General features: G+C 39.4%; 1 protein-coding gene across 2 annotated transcripts in view; it reads right to left on the bottom strand.

Annotated features, from left to right (window-relative positions):
• GLDN (gliomedin) overlaps window positions 1-22094 on the bottom strand; it is a 72452-nt gene that overhangs the window by 4709 nt on the left and 45649 nt on the right. Inside the window, exons 1-9 of one of the 2 annotated variants that reach the window (XM_062628690.1) lie at window positions 16212-16492; window positions 11980-12031; window positions 9647-9664; window positions 8366-8473; window positions 6164-6310; window positions 5351-5476; window positions 1367-1447; window positions 1160-1285; window positions 276-426 (exon numbers count right to left, since the gene is read on the bottom strand). In XM_062628690.1, the coding sequence (XP_062484674.1) occupies window positions 276-426; window positions 1160-1285; window positions 1367-1447; window positions 5351-5476; window positions 6164-6310; window positions 8366-8473; window positions 9647-9664; window positions 11980-12031; window positions 16212-16244 (842 nt within the window). In that variant the 5' untranslated portion in view covers window positions 16245-16492. Of the gene's footprint in view, window positions 1-275; window positions 427-1159; window positions 1286-1366; window positions 1448-5350; window positions 5477-6163; window positions 6311-8365; window positions 8474-9646; window positions 9665-11979; window positions 12032-16211; window positions 16493-22094 lie in introns of those variants that run through there. The other variant, XM_062628700.1, reaches the window with a different exon arrangement.

The following is a 22094-nucleotide window of genomic DNA, read 5'->3' as shown; positions in this document are numbered from 1 at the left end:
AGTTAAAAGACCTGGACTACCCTCCCAGCTCCTCTCCTTCCACAGCATCTACACACATGCAGAGAAGTCTGGTAATGCACATTCTAGTTACAGATTGGAAAGCATTAGTAGTTCTGTTCTGGAAAGAATTCTGAACCATTCCTCTATTCTTCCTATTCTGGACAGGACCAAAATGAAACATAAAATGGTGTAAGTGGTCTGCTTTTCTGTCACTGTAATCCATTGTTCCTCTTTCGACATTGTCACTTGCCTTAAGCCAACTATGTGTGACTTACTTCAGAATGACATTGGTTCCTCCCTTTTGATAGTACAGATGATTGTTTCGTACTGCATGACCACATCCATAAAAGAATCCTGTGATGTTAATGATCCTGTAGCTGTCATTCAGCAAGGCATTGGAATTCTCATATTCTCTTATAGAGTTTCCTAAACGAAGGAGAAAACATATAAAGAGCGCTATCGTGTATTTCCTCTAATTTTGAAATCTCTGTCCTAAAATTCAATCTCTGGTGAAAGTCGATCAAATAGCTGACAGACAATTGTATTTGTGTTTTCAATAGCGATTCAACTTGCTGGAATGTGATAAAACAATTCAGACACACATACCAAAAAAAAATAAAAATCTACAGAGATGGTGTTCAAAGGCTGCTTCCCACAGACCTGATGGACCCTAATTCTGAACACAGCTGGTAAATATACAGAAACGTTTCCTTTTTCCACTTAGGTCCTGCACTAAATGTAGCTCATGCAGCATCTGATTCATTTTCATGCCTCACTAAATGAAAAGGCAAAACTAGCTACAGTTTAGGGAAGTAAAACCATAGGAAACTGTTGAAAGAATACAAAAAAAAGGCATGAACCACAGATATTTAAACTTGGATTGGTTAAAAAAACAAACAAGCAAGCAAAAAAAACCCAACCAAAATCCTCAAACTGTTTTCAAAATCTGATGTGACTTTGAAAACATCTAAAGATACTGCAAATGTCTATAGCCGTATAGTCAAATACTGTATAGGCAATACAGAAAACATTCTGAAAAAGATGTGGGTACAAACCCCATCATTCTTCATTTGAATTATTAGTTTAGGGTTCTGAAGGCATTCACAAAGCAATATTAGTATAACAGCTGGTCTTTAATGAGTGACTACTCCCAGTGTACCTGAAAAATGCATGGTAAGCCAAATCCTTTCATCACTTATATTTGCAGGCTCCCGCATCCAAGTTCCAAACGTTTGCTGTACACTGACAAAGTGAACAGGACTTCCTACAGATGTTATGACACATGCTAGTAGAGAAAAAGTACATGTCCATTATCTGTGGCATTAAAACAGTAAGTAGCAGATAGTCACACTCTGTAGCAGGTTACCAGCTTTTTTTGAAGGAGCAGGGGTTCTGTCTTCAGCTTTTCCAGCCAGGGTATCATCATTTGGTACAGCACACGTCTCACCTAGAGTTGAGAGAGAAAGGGTCAAATACGTCACTTTTCTATATCTGACATGGCAGATATGCACATCAGTGACTCCACTAAAATCATGGAATGACAACTGGGATTTTGTTTGATCTGGGACAAAAAGCTTAGGTTAGTCTGGTCATAAAGAGATAAAAAGAGACTTGCTCTCACTTCCACCAAGGAAATTAAGTGTTCGGGCTAGTTTTTTTTCCTTAAAGTCATTAGACAGTCGACTTTGAGGAGTAACTGATTTTACTCAATAGATTTAATTCCTGAGCTGTGAATTTCTGAGTAGCTGCTTAGAAAGGCAGAGCTGCCCCTTTCCTTAGATAACCAGACAACTGAGATAGCTGGCAGCTGGCTGATTTAGCAGCAATACCAAAAATATGTTCTTGGGAGTGAGTGAAGGCTAAACTCAAAAAGCTTTATGCCCAAATATACGCACATCAGCAGAAGGGGTGTACTCTGTAGGCAGTACTGGAAGTTTTGCTTATGCTGTTAATGCCCAAGACAGTAATAAAGCTTGAACACATACACTGACACGTAATGCATAAGAATGCAGGTCAGTCATTCATGCTAATAAACAGACTAAGGGAAATTTTACATTATATTCCTTATACACATAGAAATGGCTCACATTAGAAACACCTGGGAATGGTTTTCCAAATCCCTTAACAATTTGTAGAGTAACTAAATTCTAAATTGGGTTGGGTTTACTCTTAGCATTTACTGTTAAAACAATTCCTGAATATTATTTATGAACCTTTTTCTATAAACCCAGATACTTCTTCTGCCTTCAAAACAATGCAACACGTTTCAGTTTGCTTAGAATGAATAACCAGAGAGAACAGTTCTCAGTTCTTTGCAGAAGATACCCTGATTTAACTGTAGCTTTGTTTTCTAATTCCATTCTTAACCTTCATCTCCTTACACATTTCACACTGCTTGACATGCAGGCAGCAAATTCTTCTGGACATGTGTTTTTCACTGTTGCCTTCCAGTATATTTCTAGGACTTACATGGCTGTGCTGAAGTTTAAATGAGAAAGACAGTAAAAATATGAAATAACTGAAATAATGCTGAAAGGTTACTGTGACATTTAGGAAAGAAAGGACAGATTATACTGCATTGTTTTTTTCTCCTTTAGGTTATATTCACTCTTTGTTCATGAAGAACAAAATTACTCCAAGATAGAACAAGAACTACGCATATTTCTCCCACCCATTTATCTAGGACATTTAGTGATGACATTAAAAGTTTGTAAGTGATCACAGCTATCTCCAAAATAAGGCACAGTCAGTGCAACCAGGGGAAGATGAATGCCTATAGCTAGAATCCAGCAATCCTTCTAGATCCCTTTCCAGATTCTGATCTCAAAATAGTATTAAAATATCTCAGAAAAGGAACCCACTCAGTGTAAATTATAAGTTGCAATGCACAAGTTAATTTTGTTGGACTAAGTCTAACAAATGCAGTTAACTGAATGAGCAGTGCCCTATACAGCAGTTTATCTAAGACTATAGAGTAGTCAAGGACTAGGTCAGTGTTTGCAGTGAAGCTGAGTGCACTATTTACATTTGAGAATATCTGCAATACTCTGAGGACTTTCAGCTGCATGAAAAGGAAAGCGACTAAGATTAAACAGATGGGTTTCCATCAGAGATTCTCGGGTGGAATTTTCTCTGCTTTCTTTCCCGGGGAAAAGAAAAATAAATAATAAAAAAAAATAGCTGAAACATCTGGCTGAGAGTTAATGGAGTTTACAAGACATTAAAACTATTGATTTGGGCTGTCTGGGAGGGTGGGAAGGATGGAGCAAGGGAGTGTGGAGCAGGGATGTTTCTGTTTGAGTTAGCTAACAGTACCATTGAGAACAAATGCACCTGAGCTTTCAGCTAATTGTTCTCTTAAAGTTTTATCTGATACAAATTTAATTTAAAGAAACTGTTCTTGTAATCTATGCAATAAGTTAACTACAGTTGTAAATCAGCATCTGTATTCTTTTTTCTTCAAAGGGACATGAATATTTAATTACAAAAGCTGTTTTATTCCTTGAATTTTGGTAATAAGATCTCGCAGCTACTAACTCATAAAAAGTAAATGCTCACTGAGGAAGAGCTCATCTTTGCAGTTATTCGAGTATAACTCCTACTTGCGCACTGGGATTTAAAATCCATCAGAGATCCATCAGGTAGCTTATCCTCCAAAGCACTTCAGTCTGTTTCAACACTTGAAAAGAGGGTACCTGAGTAAATGCTCCAATTATACCTTGTACAATAGTTCATGCATTTCTGAATTTCAAATAGGATGAGATTTCTGCTCCAGCTATCTACTTTCCGTTGTAAGGAAGCTCTTTGGGCTCTGTTGTGATACATCAACACCCAGAATCTCTTGATTGAGGTTCTTGCATGTTACTACAATTAAATGCTATAATAAGAGGCAGAAATAGTTGGTATGTTTTTTCACCCAGCATTAAATATTCACTTGCTAATTTTGACACTTTTTTACATTAGTTTTAATTAATACATTTATAATAATAATAAAGTCATCTCAGCAAACTGTGCTGAATGATGGTGACATAAAAAGATACCACCCTATTAATGGTACGACATACAAATTGCTCTGCTTGTTTCACACTTAATAACTGTATGAGTTCTTCAGTTCCCAAAAGGGAAGCTATTCCCTTTTGGTATGCCTATCAAGAAACTACATTCCCAATTATGAAAGAAATCCCACTTTATCAAGGAGTGCTGCAAATAACTCTCTTCCAGAAATGCCTAAGATTAGTAACCGAGACATCCTTTACTATTCCTAAGTTTAAAGGATCACTCTGATCTCCCCTGAAAACATGGCTGGGAGGAAAATCCATCCCAGAACTCTAAGGGCAGCAGCAGTCACTGAAAGCTGCCACCCTGTTGAATGCAATACCGTCCAGGGATAAGGGACAAGGACAGTCAGATCTACTATGCAGATACAAACCCAAGAGTTGGAGTAAGCTAAAAATACAATCCTGGCATGATTTTTCAACAGTCCACAGTATCAAGTTAAATCCATGAGGATTTACTAGTATCCAGCACACCTGAAAATCATGCCAGAGATTTCTCATGGCAAACTCTTTATTATATCAGCACCTGATCAGGGACTTAAAGCATAGCACCTGCTACACTTCATCATACAATCTGTGAACCAGTAGTCTGGATGCTCGGATTTTGATTCTAACAGTAGCTGCTGTGCAATTTGCAGACACAGTTTGGAGGGAATCTATTCTTTTTTTCTTTATGAATATTAAAATGAGCCATATATTTCACCAACACAGCTACAGTAAATGAAATAAGAGACTCATGATCCACCTGCATTCAGGATGCAATAATGATGAACAACAGCAGAAAAGAACTCAAGATCACCCTGCTCCAAAATTTACATTTTCAAATGGACACAAAGTCTCAGAGAATCCTTTTGTATTCCTCCAGCTTTTAAAAGTCTTAGCTAGTTCAAGCTTGCTTCATTTCTGCCAATAACAGGCAATTTCATTTTGTAGAATACAGTGAAATGTAGCCTGGTTATTAGGTGTTATAGTTACATATAAAATTAAAATTCAGCATTTAAAAGCAAAAAATTTCAAAGCCTTTCTCTTACTATCCAAGTGTATCACATCCAACAGAAAACCCCATGTGTAAATACTTCGCCTGAGCACAATTAAGTACGTTGAATAACATATTGAAAGACTACTGTTATACTGGAGATAGCTTGCTGCCTTATCCAAATTAAATTTCAGCAAAACACCTAACCACATGCTCGGCTTTAAGTTTGTACAATTTTATTGATGCCAGCAAAATTAAACACATGCATACTGCTTTATGAGACTTTACTATCCTAAAAAGAACACTGGAAAGAACTAACCTGTGCATTTGCTGCTGTACACGTTCTCCTGAAGCTGTGCTTTATTTTTGCCTTTACGTTTTCCTGGAGGCCCTGGGGGTCCAGGTGGTCCAGGGGGCCCTGGGGGTCCAGGTTCACCTTTTGCACCTATACAAAACAGAGTACAATGTCACAGGCGCTCTAAGGAACACGCAACCTGCAGAGAAATGTGTGTGTTCACATGATGGACTTTCAGAGATCTGTAAAACAGCCCCTCCCTTCTTAAGGGGTATCTGCATATAGAAATCTGGTGCAATAAACACAGTGGGGTGCTGTATGTTAGAAGATGAACCATACAAAACTTCACAAGTTGTATGACATCAATGCAATTTATCTGTTGGGATTACAGGCACATTAGAGAGTTATAAAAGCACTGTTGGCTTTCAGTTACTGTATCCTGAGACTTCAACGTCAGATGTTACAATGCTGTAATTTTACACAGCTTATATTTATGGCTGCTTCACATATTCCTGAGAAGAAACCTGCCCTTTATTTTCTAATAGACAAATAAAACAACACTGCAAGAAAGAACAGGAGGTCACCTGGCTGGAAGTGTACTGGAAAGGTCAGAATCCACGTACACCTCAACTCAAAACCCAAGCAGAAAAGTTCTTGTGAAGACTTGCATTAAAGAGAGAACATTTTGTGCACAGAGAAACACTCGAACTTCACTGTGGATAACATGTTTGTAGTGGTTGGTCTTACTCCTGCAGATCACATTCATGCTTCAAAACCACGGTACATCTTTATCAAGCACACTGTTGCAAGAGAGCTTCTAAGAGCACTTCTTCCTACCTTCTAATATCACATCATTGTTTGCATCCCCCTTTTCACCCTTTGCTCCTCTTGCACCTTTTCCTCCTGGCATACCATCCTTGCCAGGTAAACCCATTTCTCCAGGTTCTCCTTTCTGCCCTTGATCACCTTTTGGTCCTGGCACACCTAGAAATAAAAAGTGATTCAGTACCAAGAGCACTCTTCCAGTATTTAGCATCAATCAATAAACTTTTAAATACAAATACCATATCACTCTAGTTGTTTTTTTCACCTGTATTTAACTGGGTAGCTGTAATATGTCTGATTCCAAAACCACACCATAACCTAATATGAAGAGAAAGTTGGTACAATCTGTTTGGTGCTAATAATACATTCTTTACCTAGTGACCTCTGAGGTTTGAGCATGAAATATACAGACCTGGGCCTCGTTAACACTGGCTAGAAAATTTCTGGGTAAGAAAGAATAGTAAGTGAAGATGTGAAGTACTATCTTTATCTCACATTTGTAAGGCACTGAAGAATGGCATTTTCATGGTTCTAGGCTTTTTCTTAAAGCAATTACTAAACATTACAACACACACTGCACTTCTAACATTTTCCAGTGTCCAACAGAGAACAGGAACAGCTTCCTGGTAACATTTTCACATGGCTACTATAACCCTCCCTCTACGCTTGGTGAAAGCGTAGTCCAGGTACTTTTTGCACTTGATTGGTAAACGTATTTAGCAAGGTATTCATTCCTTTGTCCTGTGTGATTTAGTTGTGCAATCAGAAAAACAATGGTGTGTTTGCACAACTGACACATCAAAAGCTTGCACTCCACTTCTGTGGCAATTTGTATTTTCTTGCTTTAGAAGAGGGAATCTTAACAGTTGCACAAGTAGAAATGTGCATGTTCTTGCAGCCATAGGTTTCAACTGAATTATATTTGTTAATACTTGAGAACAAAATGCGTAGTTCTCTACTCAGGATTTTACTATTTAAATTGATTTTGTGAAATCTGAAACAATTTCAGTTCTGGGGAGAAATCCGAAGTGTGCCTTTGGCACAATTGCCACCGACTCTGAACAGTGGTTCTCACTTTCATTTCCAATTTTAAACATTTACCGGGGATACTGCAGTGACAGATCATGCCGTGTCTCAAGATACAGTAGGCAATTGTTCCACTTGTACCTGGCAGCAAACCCACGCAGCTACGTGCAAAAGCCAGAATAATAGATGGGCCACTATAAATACCAACCTGCTAATGTCAGCCTGTTCACTCATGGACATACCCTTCCCTCTTCTCTGCCCCTCTCAAAGTTACCATTCTGATGCCCTTTTGTCTCCTTATCCTTCTACCATGCACAACCCAATTGCTTTTTCATTCTGCCTTGAAGTGCTTGTACATTGCTACTGTGCATCAGACAAGTCAGTGGATAAACCAATTGCTTCCACTTTTAAATCTTCTCTGTAGTTTACAGGCTTTGCCTGAAGTAACTGCCTCAGCTACTGTGCAGTCATCTGTTGAACCTAGCTTGCCAGGTCTACTTTTGTTCTCTATAGTCAGCCTGTCCCATTTCCTCCTGATGAGCTGGACAGCTAAGAAACGACAGCACTTCTGCTGCTGATTCTCTCTGTTTTTAGCAGAAACATACTGTGGTGAAATCATTTAAGTTGGGCTAAATAGCTTTGTCAACCACCATAAAAAAAAATCCCTTGTGGGCTAAACGCATTACAAAGTGTACCCGAGACTGAAAAATAAGAGCTTCCAGCCTAAATAAGCAATACAGAAAAGAAGCAAAATATGCAAATGTACAGCTCCTGCCACAGGTATTATGAATCTGGAATCAAAACTGTGATAATAAGTAACAGATTTCATCCACAAACTCTGGCTTTCCTTTTTTAAGGCATCTAAAGTCTAAGGGCCATTATGTTGGCAGGTGAGTGAAAGGAAATATTCTTCCAATAACAGTATTTACTAGCAAGTTCAGAATACTGAGATACAACAGCTTTAATCTGCAATATTGCATCATCTTCCTTACTGTGGATTAAATCTGAAGTAATCTACCAAAGCCTGGTGTAAGACCGTGAATCTACAGAATTCTGTAACGTGCAGCTTCTTTGTAAACACTGAAACCCTTCTCCCTGTACACAGGTCTAAAAGCAACTACATCTGAAATAATAGTAAGAAACAATTCCTTTTTTAAACTACCACCAAAAAAAAATAAATAAAAATACCTATTTTTCCTCTTTTTCCACTTATTCCTGGTTCTCCCTTTTGTCCTGGTATACCTGGGAGTCCATCTGATCCATTGTAGCCAGGTCGTCCATCAAGTCCAGGAGGCCCTGAACAAACCAAACAGCATAAATGATATATGTTTGCACTGTTAAATGCAATTTATCCTTAATTCTGCTATAGTTACATAAAGTAAGTTTATATATATTTAATAGATATGACATATAAAATCCTCTATTTGGCCATTATGTTCTTCATGCCAATAGAGTATCCTCCTACAACAAACCCCCACCACACCACCAAGCCAAACCAATACATACAGGAAAACACCCATCCACAACAAACAACAAAACGTTATGAAACCAAACTTAAAGGTAAGATGCTTTTTTGCCCTGGCCTGTGTATAAGAAAACTGAATAAAATTAATACTGCCCACAACCTGCATTAAGGCCAGCACAGATCAGCCTTTTGGATTCCACTTCAATGACAAGAACTGTGGACCCATTTATTTCTGAATTTGGCAGTGACTATAGCACCTTCCAGAAGCCACCTAAGATTTAATGTTGCTCATGGTATCTGCTGGACTAATCTAACACAAGAACAACATTTACCTACTTGTCCAGAATACTGCAGTGCCAAACCATGACTGGTTGACTGAGAAGACATCACTGCCTCTCACTGTTACTTGAACCCCGACAAACAAAATGTACCTGATACTTTTCTGATATAGAGAATTATTCTAAGCAGACCCACAGCTAAGGCAGCACAGAAAGAAGGCAAGTAACCATTCACATAGCCTAGCAACCCATGAGGGAGAACAGAAAGAATTAAATAATCAAGGAGGAAAAGTTATGGGGGTGGTGGGAGGGTGGAATCATTAACCAACATTTTTTTTAAGTGATGCTTTTAGTGTTATAATATCAATTTACCCAGGTTGTTGGGGTTTTTATATGCATACATTCATGTCTTCAGCTAAATGCTACTTAAACACTCTTAATTTCACCTGGTTTTGATCAAATAAATTTTGGCAAATGTGAAACTATTGCATTCCCTCCACTAGAAAAGTATAATGTCTAAAACCTCCCCCCTGCTCAGAAGGGGCACGAATTGACCTAAATACGGTAATTAGAAAGGCAGGAAAGGCAGGCAGTCATTCAGCCCTCTCACTCTAATTAGCAAAGCAGACTGTGCCATAAAAGATACACTTCTACATTTTGAGGTTTTGTACCAGCAACTGTTTCTATTATCCAAAAATGTTAGTGCACTTGTACCAAGCACCTTACCTGGGGGACCTGGGGGGCCTACAGCAAGAACAAGAAAGAAGAAATGATGAGTTTAAGCTAGTAAGAAACAAAAAACAATTCCAAACTGAATTTATCAGGATTAAATCAGAACAGTAAAAGGGGAGGACCCCCCCCACCAATTTCAAAATGAACACGTATGGGTTTAGCTGCTTTGTATTATAAATAATAATTTAAACATTAGCAGAAACTCACTTACTGAAAGAGTATCCTTAAAAGAAATTACACAGACACATACATATTGCTTTTCGCAAATTTCTATTGATAAAGGTTTGGCAAACAACCACCTCTACAATGTACTCTCACTGTCATGGCTTATCTGGATGGATGCAAGGCATTTAACAATCATCACATCTCCTTCATATAAGTGCTCTCCACAATCCTACTGCAGAAGAATAGATTTAACAAATACTGATGAATGTCATAATTAAAAGTCCTGTTGAAAATACACATTAAAAATACATGCTATATTTCCCATGTGTTGTATTTCATTGCAGTTCAGGATTCAAACTATTTAAATAGGGAAAAAAAAATGGAAAAAGTCTTGTCATTATTATTGACTACATCTAAATCACAATCAGGCTTTTCACACGTATTCGTTCTCTGGTCTGGAACCCAAGCTTCCCACAGGCCCTGGCCGGTGTGTTAGAAACTGGCCTTGGCTCAGTTATTCAGCAACACGCCATGCAATAAAATCTGTCTCATTCTCTCTGGCTTAGTTCAGGTATAGGGCCTCAATGAGAAGAAAGCACAGCAGGCAAGAGTAAAGCAAGAATAAACCAAAAATGTTTCTGTAATAAAATCTATCACCAATACATATTAAAAAAAAGAGCCACAAAAAACAATCAGAAAAAGCAGGTTAGGAGAATACAAAGAAAGGTGGCAGTTGCAATTAAAGAACCAAATTAGTTCTGTAAGCATTTTCATCTAGCCAACAAAGTAGTCTTGTTTCAACATAACTCTACAACAGAAAATAACAGTAATTACTAGATTTCCCTAACGATGACAATTTTCAGCATTAATTAGAAAGCATTATGAGTAAAGTGAAAACTATTTTATAATACCATTACAGCAATTATCTCTTTTAATCAGTACAGGCAGTAACGTCAGTTAACATCTTTCTGCCAATTTTCCAGTAAATGACCATTTCTTCCACACTACAATGTTACATCCATCAGTGCGTTCAATTACTTCCTTACCTCAAAAACTGAGGATCTTTATTACCCTTGTATAAGCATAATGTAAACAAGAAAGGTACTTGAAAAAGCAGCAATTGTCACAAAGGCCTATAGCAGAGAAAGCCAGTAACAAAAGTTTAATGGTGTCAAGAGAGCAAAAATGTGCAGAAGGCACCAAGCAGCATGAATTCAGAAGTCTGTAGGCCAAAGAAACAAACTTCTAAGTTGTCTATGGCTCAGCCTCAGTTGCAGTCAGAACTGATATGCATTTTCAGAAGCAGTATTTAGCATCTGTTTGTACTATGATAATAGTGCCACAACACTCATTTATGTTGAAATCAGTTCAGCCACACGGACCCGATAGCCATTTGAAAACACAAGTGGTAAGTGTTCCTTCACTTACTATAGTAAGTGAAGCATTACTATACTACTTACTATAGTAAGTGAAGCATTTTCTTAAACACATAAAAAGTGGCTTATTTCTAATCTTCCATCTTCAAAACAGAACACAACTCAGTCTGTTACAGAATTCAAAGCTGGACCATAGCCCTTAAAATGGCTACGTCCTGACATTCTTTTCATCAAATCACATAAAAACTTCTCAGATAACCTCTTCTCCTAGCTATCAGCCATTCCAGTTCCCCGTTGATAACATGTGAAACCCAATGTCCTGTTACCATGGTCCAATCCAAAGCAGGGGTAGGCAAACATTTTACTTATCTAAGCCTCATTACTCCACAGCAGTTAAACAATGGAAGCAAGTTTCTACATCCTGTATGTTCATCCCATGTAGCCTTGAAGTGTGGAGACGTAGACAAAAATACCAAGACCAAACCTCAGCTAGTATTTTAAACACCCAAGTCTATAAGATTTGCTTATGAAAATTACTTGGGAAAGAAATAGCTCCAACTAACATCAACTGAGATCCTTAGATTCCAACATTTATATTAAGTTGGCATAGGTAAAACCCAAAGTAGCACCTATTATCTTTTTTTAAATAAGTAGCATAATTGATATATACATTCTCAGTAAATAGCACTGCTCTTTGACAGCCACCGACCTCAAGTTCTTTGAAGACATTGTAATTCTTTGTTCCTGAAGATAACATAGGTGTAGCGCTTCAGGCAATAAACGTACCTGTTAAGCATATCCCTTTTGTGCTGTTACATAAATCCACCATCACTCGGACCTAAAATTGCAAAGAAAGTGAAGTTGAAGCCAGTGCATGCCATAGAAGTATCTGGTTTACTTTGCCTACAGAAATAATTCCAACAACAAAGATAAAACTGCCCACTCTGTGTTCGTAAGAATAAACTACCTTAACCCTGTGACTCCATCCATCTCTTCAGGCAGTGACTCTCATAGGAATCTGTTTAATATACCTCATCTTAAATCTTACTGAAGGCAGGAAGAAAATATTTGGCAGACTACTCCATACATCATTCTAGGCATTAAGGCTCATACTTTATTGTAAAACCTCCATGGTTGTCCATGCATTGACTCTACCACTAGAAGGTATTAAAAGCCAAAATCAGCCAATAAAGGTTACACTCAATTTTATTTTAAATTCGTATCAGATGATGAATACTTGTCTAACATAAGATATCCAGTGAGAAATACAAACTAAGTGATTTCTTATCTTGGAATAACCAAGATCTACTAATTTGGAAAGGACTTTCATCCATTCAAAATTCCATTCCAGCAATGACTGACTTCATCAAAACCAAGCTGAAAACCACATTCATACAGATGCTCTTAATTTAGAATAGACTAAAGTTTCTCAATCAGAAAGTTATCTTTACAAAGCACGTGGGTTTTGGCTGAGAAAGCATTCATTTTACATGTCCTGCTTGCTGAGAGTGAGAGTCAACACCATAAAATGTTTTGCGACTCATCAAAACACCAAGCAGAAATGAGGATATTATGAACCCAAGCACTGGAAGGGCCTCAGCTCTTCATGGGCAATTCTAATGTTTATAGTCAGAAATTAAAAAGATTGTTATTTCAGAGCTGTGCAATATATGATAATTTAGGAACTATTTACCCAGAGTTGCTCATTTATTCATCTTTATAAAACTACTCTATTTACCAATAATGGAATGCACCAGTCCCAAAAGAGAACAAGTGCAAATCAATCTGAAAGGCAGATTGATGTTTAATCCTAGCATGTTATTCGCTGCTGTTAATCTTTACTTTTAAAACTAGCACATCATTAGCTTCAAGCAACAAATGTAACAGACTCAAATAAAGGACAACTGTTTTGATGCAAGTCCTCTTTTGCTGCAAAATCAAACGAAGGATTTTAACTCAGTCAGATACATCTGGAGAATTCACCAGATTCTAGACCGTACTGGAACAGCTCTTGTATTTACAAGTTTTAGACTCAATTTAAATTAGCTGAGAAGAGCTAACTGGTTTTGAACATCAGAATTGGCTTGTTCTCGTTCCCCTCCCACCCCTCCAAAACACCTGGCTTTCACCATGTAACTTGTAAAATGCACATTGTCCATATGTGCTCTAATTCAAGCTGCATTTTAATCTAAATAGTTTTGTTGAGGTGGCTGAAGTGATTGCAACTTGCTTTGGGGCCCTCCAATTATCTCAGCAGTATTATTTTACCAATCAGTGCAATTCAGGTGACAATTAAAAAACATGGCACTTGAAGTGTGTTAGCAAATAGCTTACAGCAGAACCTCCTGATTAGCTATGAAAGATGAGTACACCAGTCATCCAATCAGCCAGCACCACCATGAAGAAAAGCTACAGATAAAAGTATATTATTTAAATAATAAAAGTTTAGTTTTGTCACTAAGCAAGTGAAAAACACAAAATAAGACAACCAAAGTTATGAAGCAACAACTTGGATAACTAGATAGCCATAAGCCATCACCTCTTGCACTGTTTTAAATCTCACTTTCAAACTTATTACTCTCAAATTTATTGGGCTGTTACCCTCTTAGTAGCCTTTCTAGAGCAGCAGATTCGCCGACTTCCTATTTTTATTCTCTTACAAAATAAATATATTTATAAATACATAAACAAAAGGCCCAGAACCAAAAAAACTATGCTCATGTTATTAAAGATAAAATATGACTTTTGATACCTAAAGCTATTTCAGAGAGTCTTGAGCAGTGGGCACAACAGACCTCCCCTGACCAACAGCTGTGTAGAGCTGTAGGATATTGATACCTACAGCACCAACCTGCAGAAACCTGCGCCTCTGCTACAGGAGAGATCCTGCTCAGGGGAAACCTCCATTCCAGGCCCACATTCAATAGAGGCTTGAATATCATTGTAAGGCGTGCAAGTGTAGTAAAGATCATCTCACCGACTGCAAGTAACTTTATCTCGCACTACAAGTGAGACAAAGAAGCATTCAAGTCTTCGTATTACATTAGTGGGAGTTAGGCACAAAATGGAAAAATGAAAGAGTGGGAGGGGGTGCTTGAAATTTTTTCTGAGGACTTTTCCCCTTGATCAAGTGTGTCTGCACACAGATACACACCGAGCAACAGCCAGAATGAAAAACAGTTGGTGGAAACTCTGTGAGAACAAATGACACAAAACCTGCCCAAGCAGCTCCCTACAGAATACACGTTTATACGAAGCACATCACACACAGCAGTAGTCACAGGGGTGATTTAAATGGAGATGCTGCACAAGTGAATAGTCTTGCCACATGCTGATAAAATATACACCGTGTCACTCAGTGCTATTTGAAGATGATGATAAAAGTCATTCAATCCACGCATGCTACCTAATGACAACAGAGTAGCATATTTAACTGCCACTGTCAAGATTATCTAGACATCCAATGGCCACTAACAATTTAATCCCCAGCACCTAACAGAGAGCATCAGCAGTGTTCAGTCCCTGTCAGGATCTGAACCTTTTCTCTGATAATCTTATTTGTGGATTCCTTAGACTCAAAGCAGCAGTTCACGTCAGCTGGAACAAAGTGAGCCGTAGCTGCCAAACACAAAGATGGTTTCATAAGAGAAACAGGCAGAAGTTTTGACTAAATGTTTTGATGAAAAGCTTAGCTGCAGCACATGAAAATATTTCACTGGGTCATCACATTTTTTAAGGTTATTTGATCAAAAAAAAAAAAATCTAAAGAAAACACACTGTTGTTTTCCAGGTTTTGGGTTTTTTTTTATGTTTCTAGAAAGTCATTTCACTTTTCAAATCTGGAAGAGCCCTGCTCAGTAACAGTAACTTGAGAATTATGGTTCCAAAAAATAACGATGAACATTCCACTTTGACCTGAAATAATTATTTATCCTAAACTTCCAACAACTGCATTATCAAAATGCTATGCTATGAACACCTGCACTCTACAACCTCATTAGCTTGAATATTAATGGAGATGCCATCACTGCAAAACCATCATTGCAATGGTTTATTAACAAAAATGCCAGTGGAACAATACTGAAAAGGTATTTTCTGTAAGTGATGTTTTAAACCAGTAATACTGGTGACAGCAGTAGGAGGTGGAGTTAGCCTCTCCTGCTCTTTTGTGGGCCAAGGTCTGCAGTCTTCACTGGGACAGAATTCCCACTAAGCTGCCTGTAATAGTAATACTTTTCTTGTACTTCTGACTCAGAACTTAAAAGCTTTTAAATCTATTCAGACTTTTTAAACTGTATGACCTGTGTATCCTCTCCATTACATAACCTAGTTAACACCAAGCAAAGATAATCTTTTCACTGAAGTGCAAAAAACTACGCAATTTTGCTAGAGAAAGGACATAAAGGTCTCTACTGACCCATCGAGCACTACTTTTAAATGTAATATTTACTGAAAGGTTTCTATCAACTTCAGACACATGTACGGGTAAAGCGATGTCAAGTACCTCACCTTGAGATACTTAACAGCAGGAAACACATGGGGGTTCTACTAATGGTGCAGAGATTTAAAGATCCAAAACCTTAGAACCAGAAGGCTGACCCTATTACAATTATATTTTTGAAGTTTCATTAAACCCATGCTTCTAACGAATAACTTCACTCTGTTTATCTATGTAACTATCATTTTAGAAGTTTAATCATAAACTGTAACCTAGATGGCACATCAACTCTAAGGCCTCATCACTTACAGACGCTGTTCCTTAGGCACCACGCTCTGAAAGCATCAAGCGGGTGTTTTTGCACGACGTAAACTCAGCAGCAGCAAAGAGCGGCCCGGACCTGGCAATGTCAGCATCGCCCATCCAAGGGAACCGTGGGGCCGGAGCTGGGAGAACCCCCAGCCCCACTGTCCGCCAGTCCCGCAGCCCCTTGCGGCTAGAGGCGGGTACCAAGGGCCAACGCCGCCGCTGCCGGCCCCCTTCCCGCCCCAGCCCCGGCGGGACGTGCGCTCCGCCGTACCGGCACCATGGAGTAGGTCATCATCATCAGCATGTCGTCGTTCTCGGCCCGCACGTGTCCGCGGGCGCGCTCCCCGCGGTGGCTGCGCTTGCTGCGGGCGGGCGCCGTTCCGGGGTCCAGCAGGTGCCGCGCGGAGCCGTTGCCCTCCGAGGGCCGCGCTGCCTCCAGCTCCCGCAGCGCCGCGCCCAGCTCCCGCCACTGCGCCAGCAGGAACAGCGTCCCCGCGGCGCTGAGCGCCGACAGCAGCCCCACGGCCGCCAGCGCGCACCGCAGCGCCCGCCCGCCCGCCGCAGCCGCCATCGCCGCGGGGTGCCGCGGAACGGCTGCCGCCGGCGGGGAGGGATTTATGTCCCCGGGGGCCGTGGGACGCTGGCGGGGCGGAGGGGAGTGGCGGGGGGTGGCCGGGAGCCGCCGGAGCAGAGGGACGGGGCGCGGAGCGGAGCGGGCAGGGAGAACAGACGAGGCAGGGGCCGGGGCCGACAGCGCCTAGCACAGGGACCGCGGCCCGGCGCCTGCTCCCCGCTTCTGCACCTGGACCGCGCACCTCGGGGCAGGGTCCCACCGCCCACCAAAGTCGGGCTGGACGGGACGAGGAAGCTGCTCCGAGTCGACCGTTTCCGGAGGGGATCGCCTGGGAGAGCCCTGAGCTGACCGCCGGTAGTCACGGTGTAGTTTTAAACGGCTCAGATTGCACACGACTGTCTTCAGGTATCACGATTCTCGTTAACTCCGTTCCCCAAAGCTATGGTACGAAAGTAAAAATCCCCCCCTCATACATACACTGTCATTGTGCGGCTCATACTATCACAGTTTAAAAACATCATATGCCATTCACTAATAGCACTTTACCTGTTGCTTCAGATGGTCATGCGCTGACTTTTCCCAAATTACTCTTGCAAACCTTCTGTGACATGGGCTATCTTTAATATTTTGCTCCCAATTAATTCACAGCAAAGACAAGAAAATGAGCTACCCAGAATCTCACTCTCGTCAACAGCAGAATTTGACTGCATATGAAGACTTCATGAAGAATATGGAAGTTACTAAACTCAGAAATGTTATTTTAGGTGCTGGCATTTTACTTTCAAAGATAAAGCAGTGTGCTTTCTGACATTGTTACTATTTCAAATCTGTCTCAAGACATTCACAGCTTTTGAATGCCAGGGTTCCCACAAGAGAGGGTTCTTGATCCTAACTTTATCAAAGTGACAGTCCTCTGCAGATCTCTGCAGCTGATCAGGTACATTTTGCCTCCATTCTACCTATGCCATGGACCTGCAATTCATGCCCATCCCACAGTGCACTGAAGTGTGAACCATTAGGTCAAATCACATTTGAATTGAATACATGTAGTTCTGCTGGTGTAGGTTAAACACAGAAGAGAAGCCAAGACAGGAAAACAAATCCATCATATTAAAGTTCTCATCTCTCTGAAATAACAGCTTACTGCAAAACGCAGTGGTGTCCTCAGGCGTTGCATTGGAGACTCTTTCCTTCTGAAACTGTCATGATGGGTTTGGGTAGAGCAGAGTGAAAGCAGAGGGGACAAACATCATTCCATCTCATCCCACAGTGACAGATGAGAAATGCAAATCTTCATACATTCAAAGGTACGAGTCTCACCACCACGGAATCAGAGAAAGCAGATTTTTCCTGCTCAACTTCTGCCATATCATGGGAAGTTTTTCAGCTTTTTTTGCACCATTTAAAACTTAATTCAAAAACCCACCCAAACCAAACAAATATTGACAGAACTACAACCTCATTACCTAAATATATTCCCACTGCTGGCCTCCAGTGAAACGTTCACCAAAACCAGTCTCACTGAAGCTTAAATTGCTGCTTGAGCAATTCACCATATATTGCAGATAATGCATTTTATGTAAGACTACTAACATCACACAGATGTACATATCTTTCTGCAGGATGAACAGTCTTAGAACGGGTTCCACCAGTAAAATATTGACATTCTAAAGAATAATAACAAAACCAAAAATGTAAAAACCTCCTGAAAAAATACCGTCATGAAAAGGGTTCCGCCAGTAAAATATTGACATTCTAAGGAATAACAACAGAACAAAAAATGCAAAAACCTCATGAAAAATCGTTTCTGAGGCCTTGGCAGACTATTCTGAAGCTAGCACAAAGTTCTACTTATATGTAAATAGTCTTTGTGATGCCAATGAAGATAACAGGACTGTTTACTCTGTGTCATGGTTTAACAGTCAACAACTAAGTACCATGCAGCCACTCACTCACCACAGTCTATATGCTGAGCAGGATGCTCTGTGGTATGAAAGGTATGCCACCTTGGCTAGTTGGCATCAGCTGTCCTGGCCATGCTGCCTCCCGGCTTCTTCTTCAAAGCATAGGAAACTGACAAGTCCTTGATGAGGGTAAGCACTACTTAGTAACAACTAAAACATCCATGTTTTATCAACAGTATTCTCATACTAAATCCAAAACACAGCACTGTACCAGCTACTAAGAAGAAAATTAACTTTATCCCAGAGAAAACTAGGACATTGAACTCCTAAGCAAGTACATATTTGAGTTTTGCTTACACCATTAGTCTTAGTGGGGGGGGAGAAAAGAAAAAAAAGAACTATGACCTTGCACAGAAATTCCCAGAAGATACAGTTTAGTTTATAATTTCATAGATACAATAAAACTAGTAAGTATTATCATAACAGCAAAGGCGTTCTTTCTGAGAACATGAATAGAACTGCACTCTAGAGACCAGATAACAAACAGCAATTTTTCATGTTTATTGCTCATTTCAGAGCATAATGATTGAGTTAAAAGAGTGTAATAATCATAAGCTACCATCTAGAGAATAACAGAAGCAATAGAATGTTCTTACTTCCCCATCTGTCTAATTTTGCAGGGCTTTCTTTGCATTACAATCAAAAATAATTTGAATATTGTTCATTTAAAAAAATGGGCCATTGGATCACTATGAAAATCCTATCAAATGCTGCAGAACCTGCTCAGTTGGCAGAGTTAGCAGGATTCTTACCTGGGCTGTTCATCGCTCCAGAGCTGCTTACCTACACCACAAGTTACATGGCAGTCTGTGCAATACTGTGACCAGTTTGCTAGGACACAAAGCATTTCACCTGCGTCAAGAAACTGCCCTGTCTTGAAAGTCAGGAATCAGTCAACAGCCAAGTTTTGTGGCAAAGGGGTTCCCAAGCTGAAACTGCTTGGAAAGTCCCATTAGCTACTCCAGCGGCAGAAGTAGCTGTCTCACTGAGCTGTGGACGTCTTTCCCAGCTTTCTACTGAGTCTCTCCCCACACCATATAACCAGCACTTCCTCCACATGTCTCTGTACTATCTCATCCTCTGCTACTGCCCTACAATCCTATGTCTCCTTCTACATCTTTTGTCCCTATATAACATATCTGAAATTTTGGTCTGTCCATACATCACTCCTTATGAAGTGCAATGCAGCTTCAGGCTTTATGGCTCTGTTCCTTCTCCATGATGAAATGGACACTGGTGATCAGCAAAGCAGAATGGAAGCTTGGGAATGCCAATGATAAATTCTGGAAACTTTCACTCCTGTTTCCTTACCCAAAGAAATACACTTACAGAAGAAATATGCTCAGTAGCAATCTAAACCAATGTGAGAAAACTGTTATCCCATAAACCCATCAGTCTTTTTTTTAGGTAGGCAGAACGTCAGCAAGCAGCGCTTCAATTCCTTCCTGTCATTTTAGAATTTGTTTCTCTAAAGCATATCCTAACACAAATGTGCCTCAAAACTGACATGTAGTGAAGCATGGCCTACAAAGGTGATGTAAATCTGCCTAAGTTATACAGGAACTAGATAGAAACTATCAATATAAATATGCAAACTACAGATATATCATCATGTTTATGCTCTTCACATAGTCACACAGTTAAAATAAATTGTTAGGAGGTAAAACACAGGTTTACCACAAGACATATTTCTGTATCTACATCACACTCTATGTGTATAATAAAGATTGTTACTTGATTATTCTGAGGCTGATAATGTATTCAGATAAGTTACATTTAACTAATGTTTGCACTGATGTCTTACTTTGCAAATATTGTTATTACTGAAATCTCATCTGTTTAGGCAGCTGCCGCAGGGATCAAGCACGTTGGAGATTGGCATGTTATTATATATTATATGGCATGTTATTTTCACTTGGATAACTAATGTTAAAGAAGGACTGACTTGTGGAGGATGACGCCCTTAAAGATAGATAAGCAAACTTCCGATGGTGAGGCCATTTAAACATTGTACAGCTTATCTTTATGAATGCTATTACAAAGAAAGTAATCTCTTTTCCTGAACTAGTTAAAGTGAAATAAAGGTATAAACCTTTCATAACTTCCCATGATAACTGACAGATTTTACTGAATTCCCTTTCTTCTCAGGAAATATGATACAGGATTAATAGATTGGTTTGGGGATTCTAAATCTACTCTACTCTCCAAGCCTACAAAGTAGATGGGGAAGATCATTCTTTGGACTCTCAAACTGATGAAAGTTAATGCTTTTCAGTAAGTTTGGCATGCTTTTCCTTGCAATGGCTGAAACTGGTAACTGTTGCAACTCTATGTTCAGCATGGATGTAGTCAGGAAAGCAAACCACCATGAGCTATAAAAGCGCTTTTTCTTCATCTCTGTTACAGCTGCTCCAACCATGTAGCACACTAGCAGCCAACCAGCTGCAGAGCTCCTCCATCCAAATCACAATGGCAATTCAATATTGGCACCAAAACCAACATTGTTTCTACAGGAAAGGCTTAGCTTTGAAATGTTAAAATGCTTTCTTTTTGCCATATGCAAAAAGAAAGGCTTGATTTTGAAATTCATATTAGGTCCTAGACTATTCACGTTCGGAAAAACTGGAATATGTAGGTTTGAAATGTCTTTGCATTAACTGTAGGTCAGTCACAATAGCAGACTTACAGCAATTCAGACTACACGAAGCTCCACGATTAACCTCACCCCACAGTTACTTCAGGCACCACAATGCAACCCACTCCATTTCTGTACATACATTCCACACAGATTATATAGCACATTGGATACACAGGCTTGCTTTTCAAGTTAGAAGGGGGGGGGTTAAGAAGAACCAAGTGAGTATTTTTAAGAATTAGAGGAAGATAAAATGTACAGAAAACAGTACAATTCTGACCATTTCATATCCCAAGAGGTGGATTTGTGGGTTTTTTTTGGTCATGAAAAGAAGCCTTAGATGCTGCTATAGAATACTCCAGAAAGGTTATTTAATTAAGTTTTGTATATTAACCTAGGATGGAAGGTAATAATAGAAAGAAAGGTGTGTGGAATTCTTTCTTCACTGCTATACTTTGGCAGGAAGAATTAATCATTAATTTAGTTTCAGCAATGGATGTGCCCTAAACAAATGTATATTACCACCAAAACAGCAGCCAAGAAAAAGGAAAAGTTACAGACTGAACAGTACTGGAATAAGTAAAATTAATGACAGAAATATTTCATTACAGATAGGGTAACATCCTTTTAAACAATACTTTACAAATACAAATTCTGCATGGAAAGAGCTGGAATTGCCAGGTAACGCTTATCAAATTACTATCTGAAAAAACTGGAGCTGTACCCCAACCCCTTCAAGTTTCCATCGTGTATTTCATTGGCACAAGGATGTAAAGCTCCTTAAGGAATCAGCAACATATACCCTAAGTACCACATCTGATCTCAGGAAGTTCCTACTTAATACTGAGATGCAAGAATAAATACATTTATGCAGAGCAAAGGATGTACCAGCTGCTACTTTTTAATATCCAGTCTTAATGATAAATCATAAATTAAAAACCAATGAAAAACAATTTTGCATTAGGTGAGCCACACGGGTGC

This window comes from Pezoporus occidentalis, unplaced genomic scaffold, assembly GCF_034315485.1.
Source record: "Pezoporus occidentalis ecotype Australia unplaced genomic scaffold, CSIRO_AGI_Poc_V1 ctg11, whole genome shotgun sequence".
NCBI classification, from domain to species: domain Eukaryota; kingdom Metazoa; phylum Chordata; class Aves; order Psittaciformes; family Psittacidae; genus Pezoporus; species Pezoporus occidentalis.
This window is presented reverse-complemented; position numbering and strand designations above follow the sequence as displayed.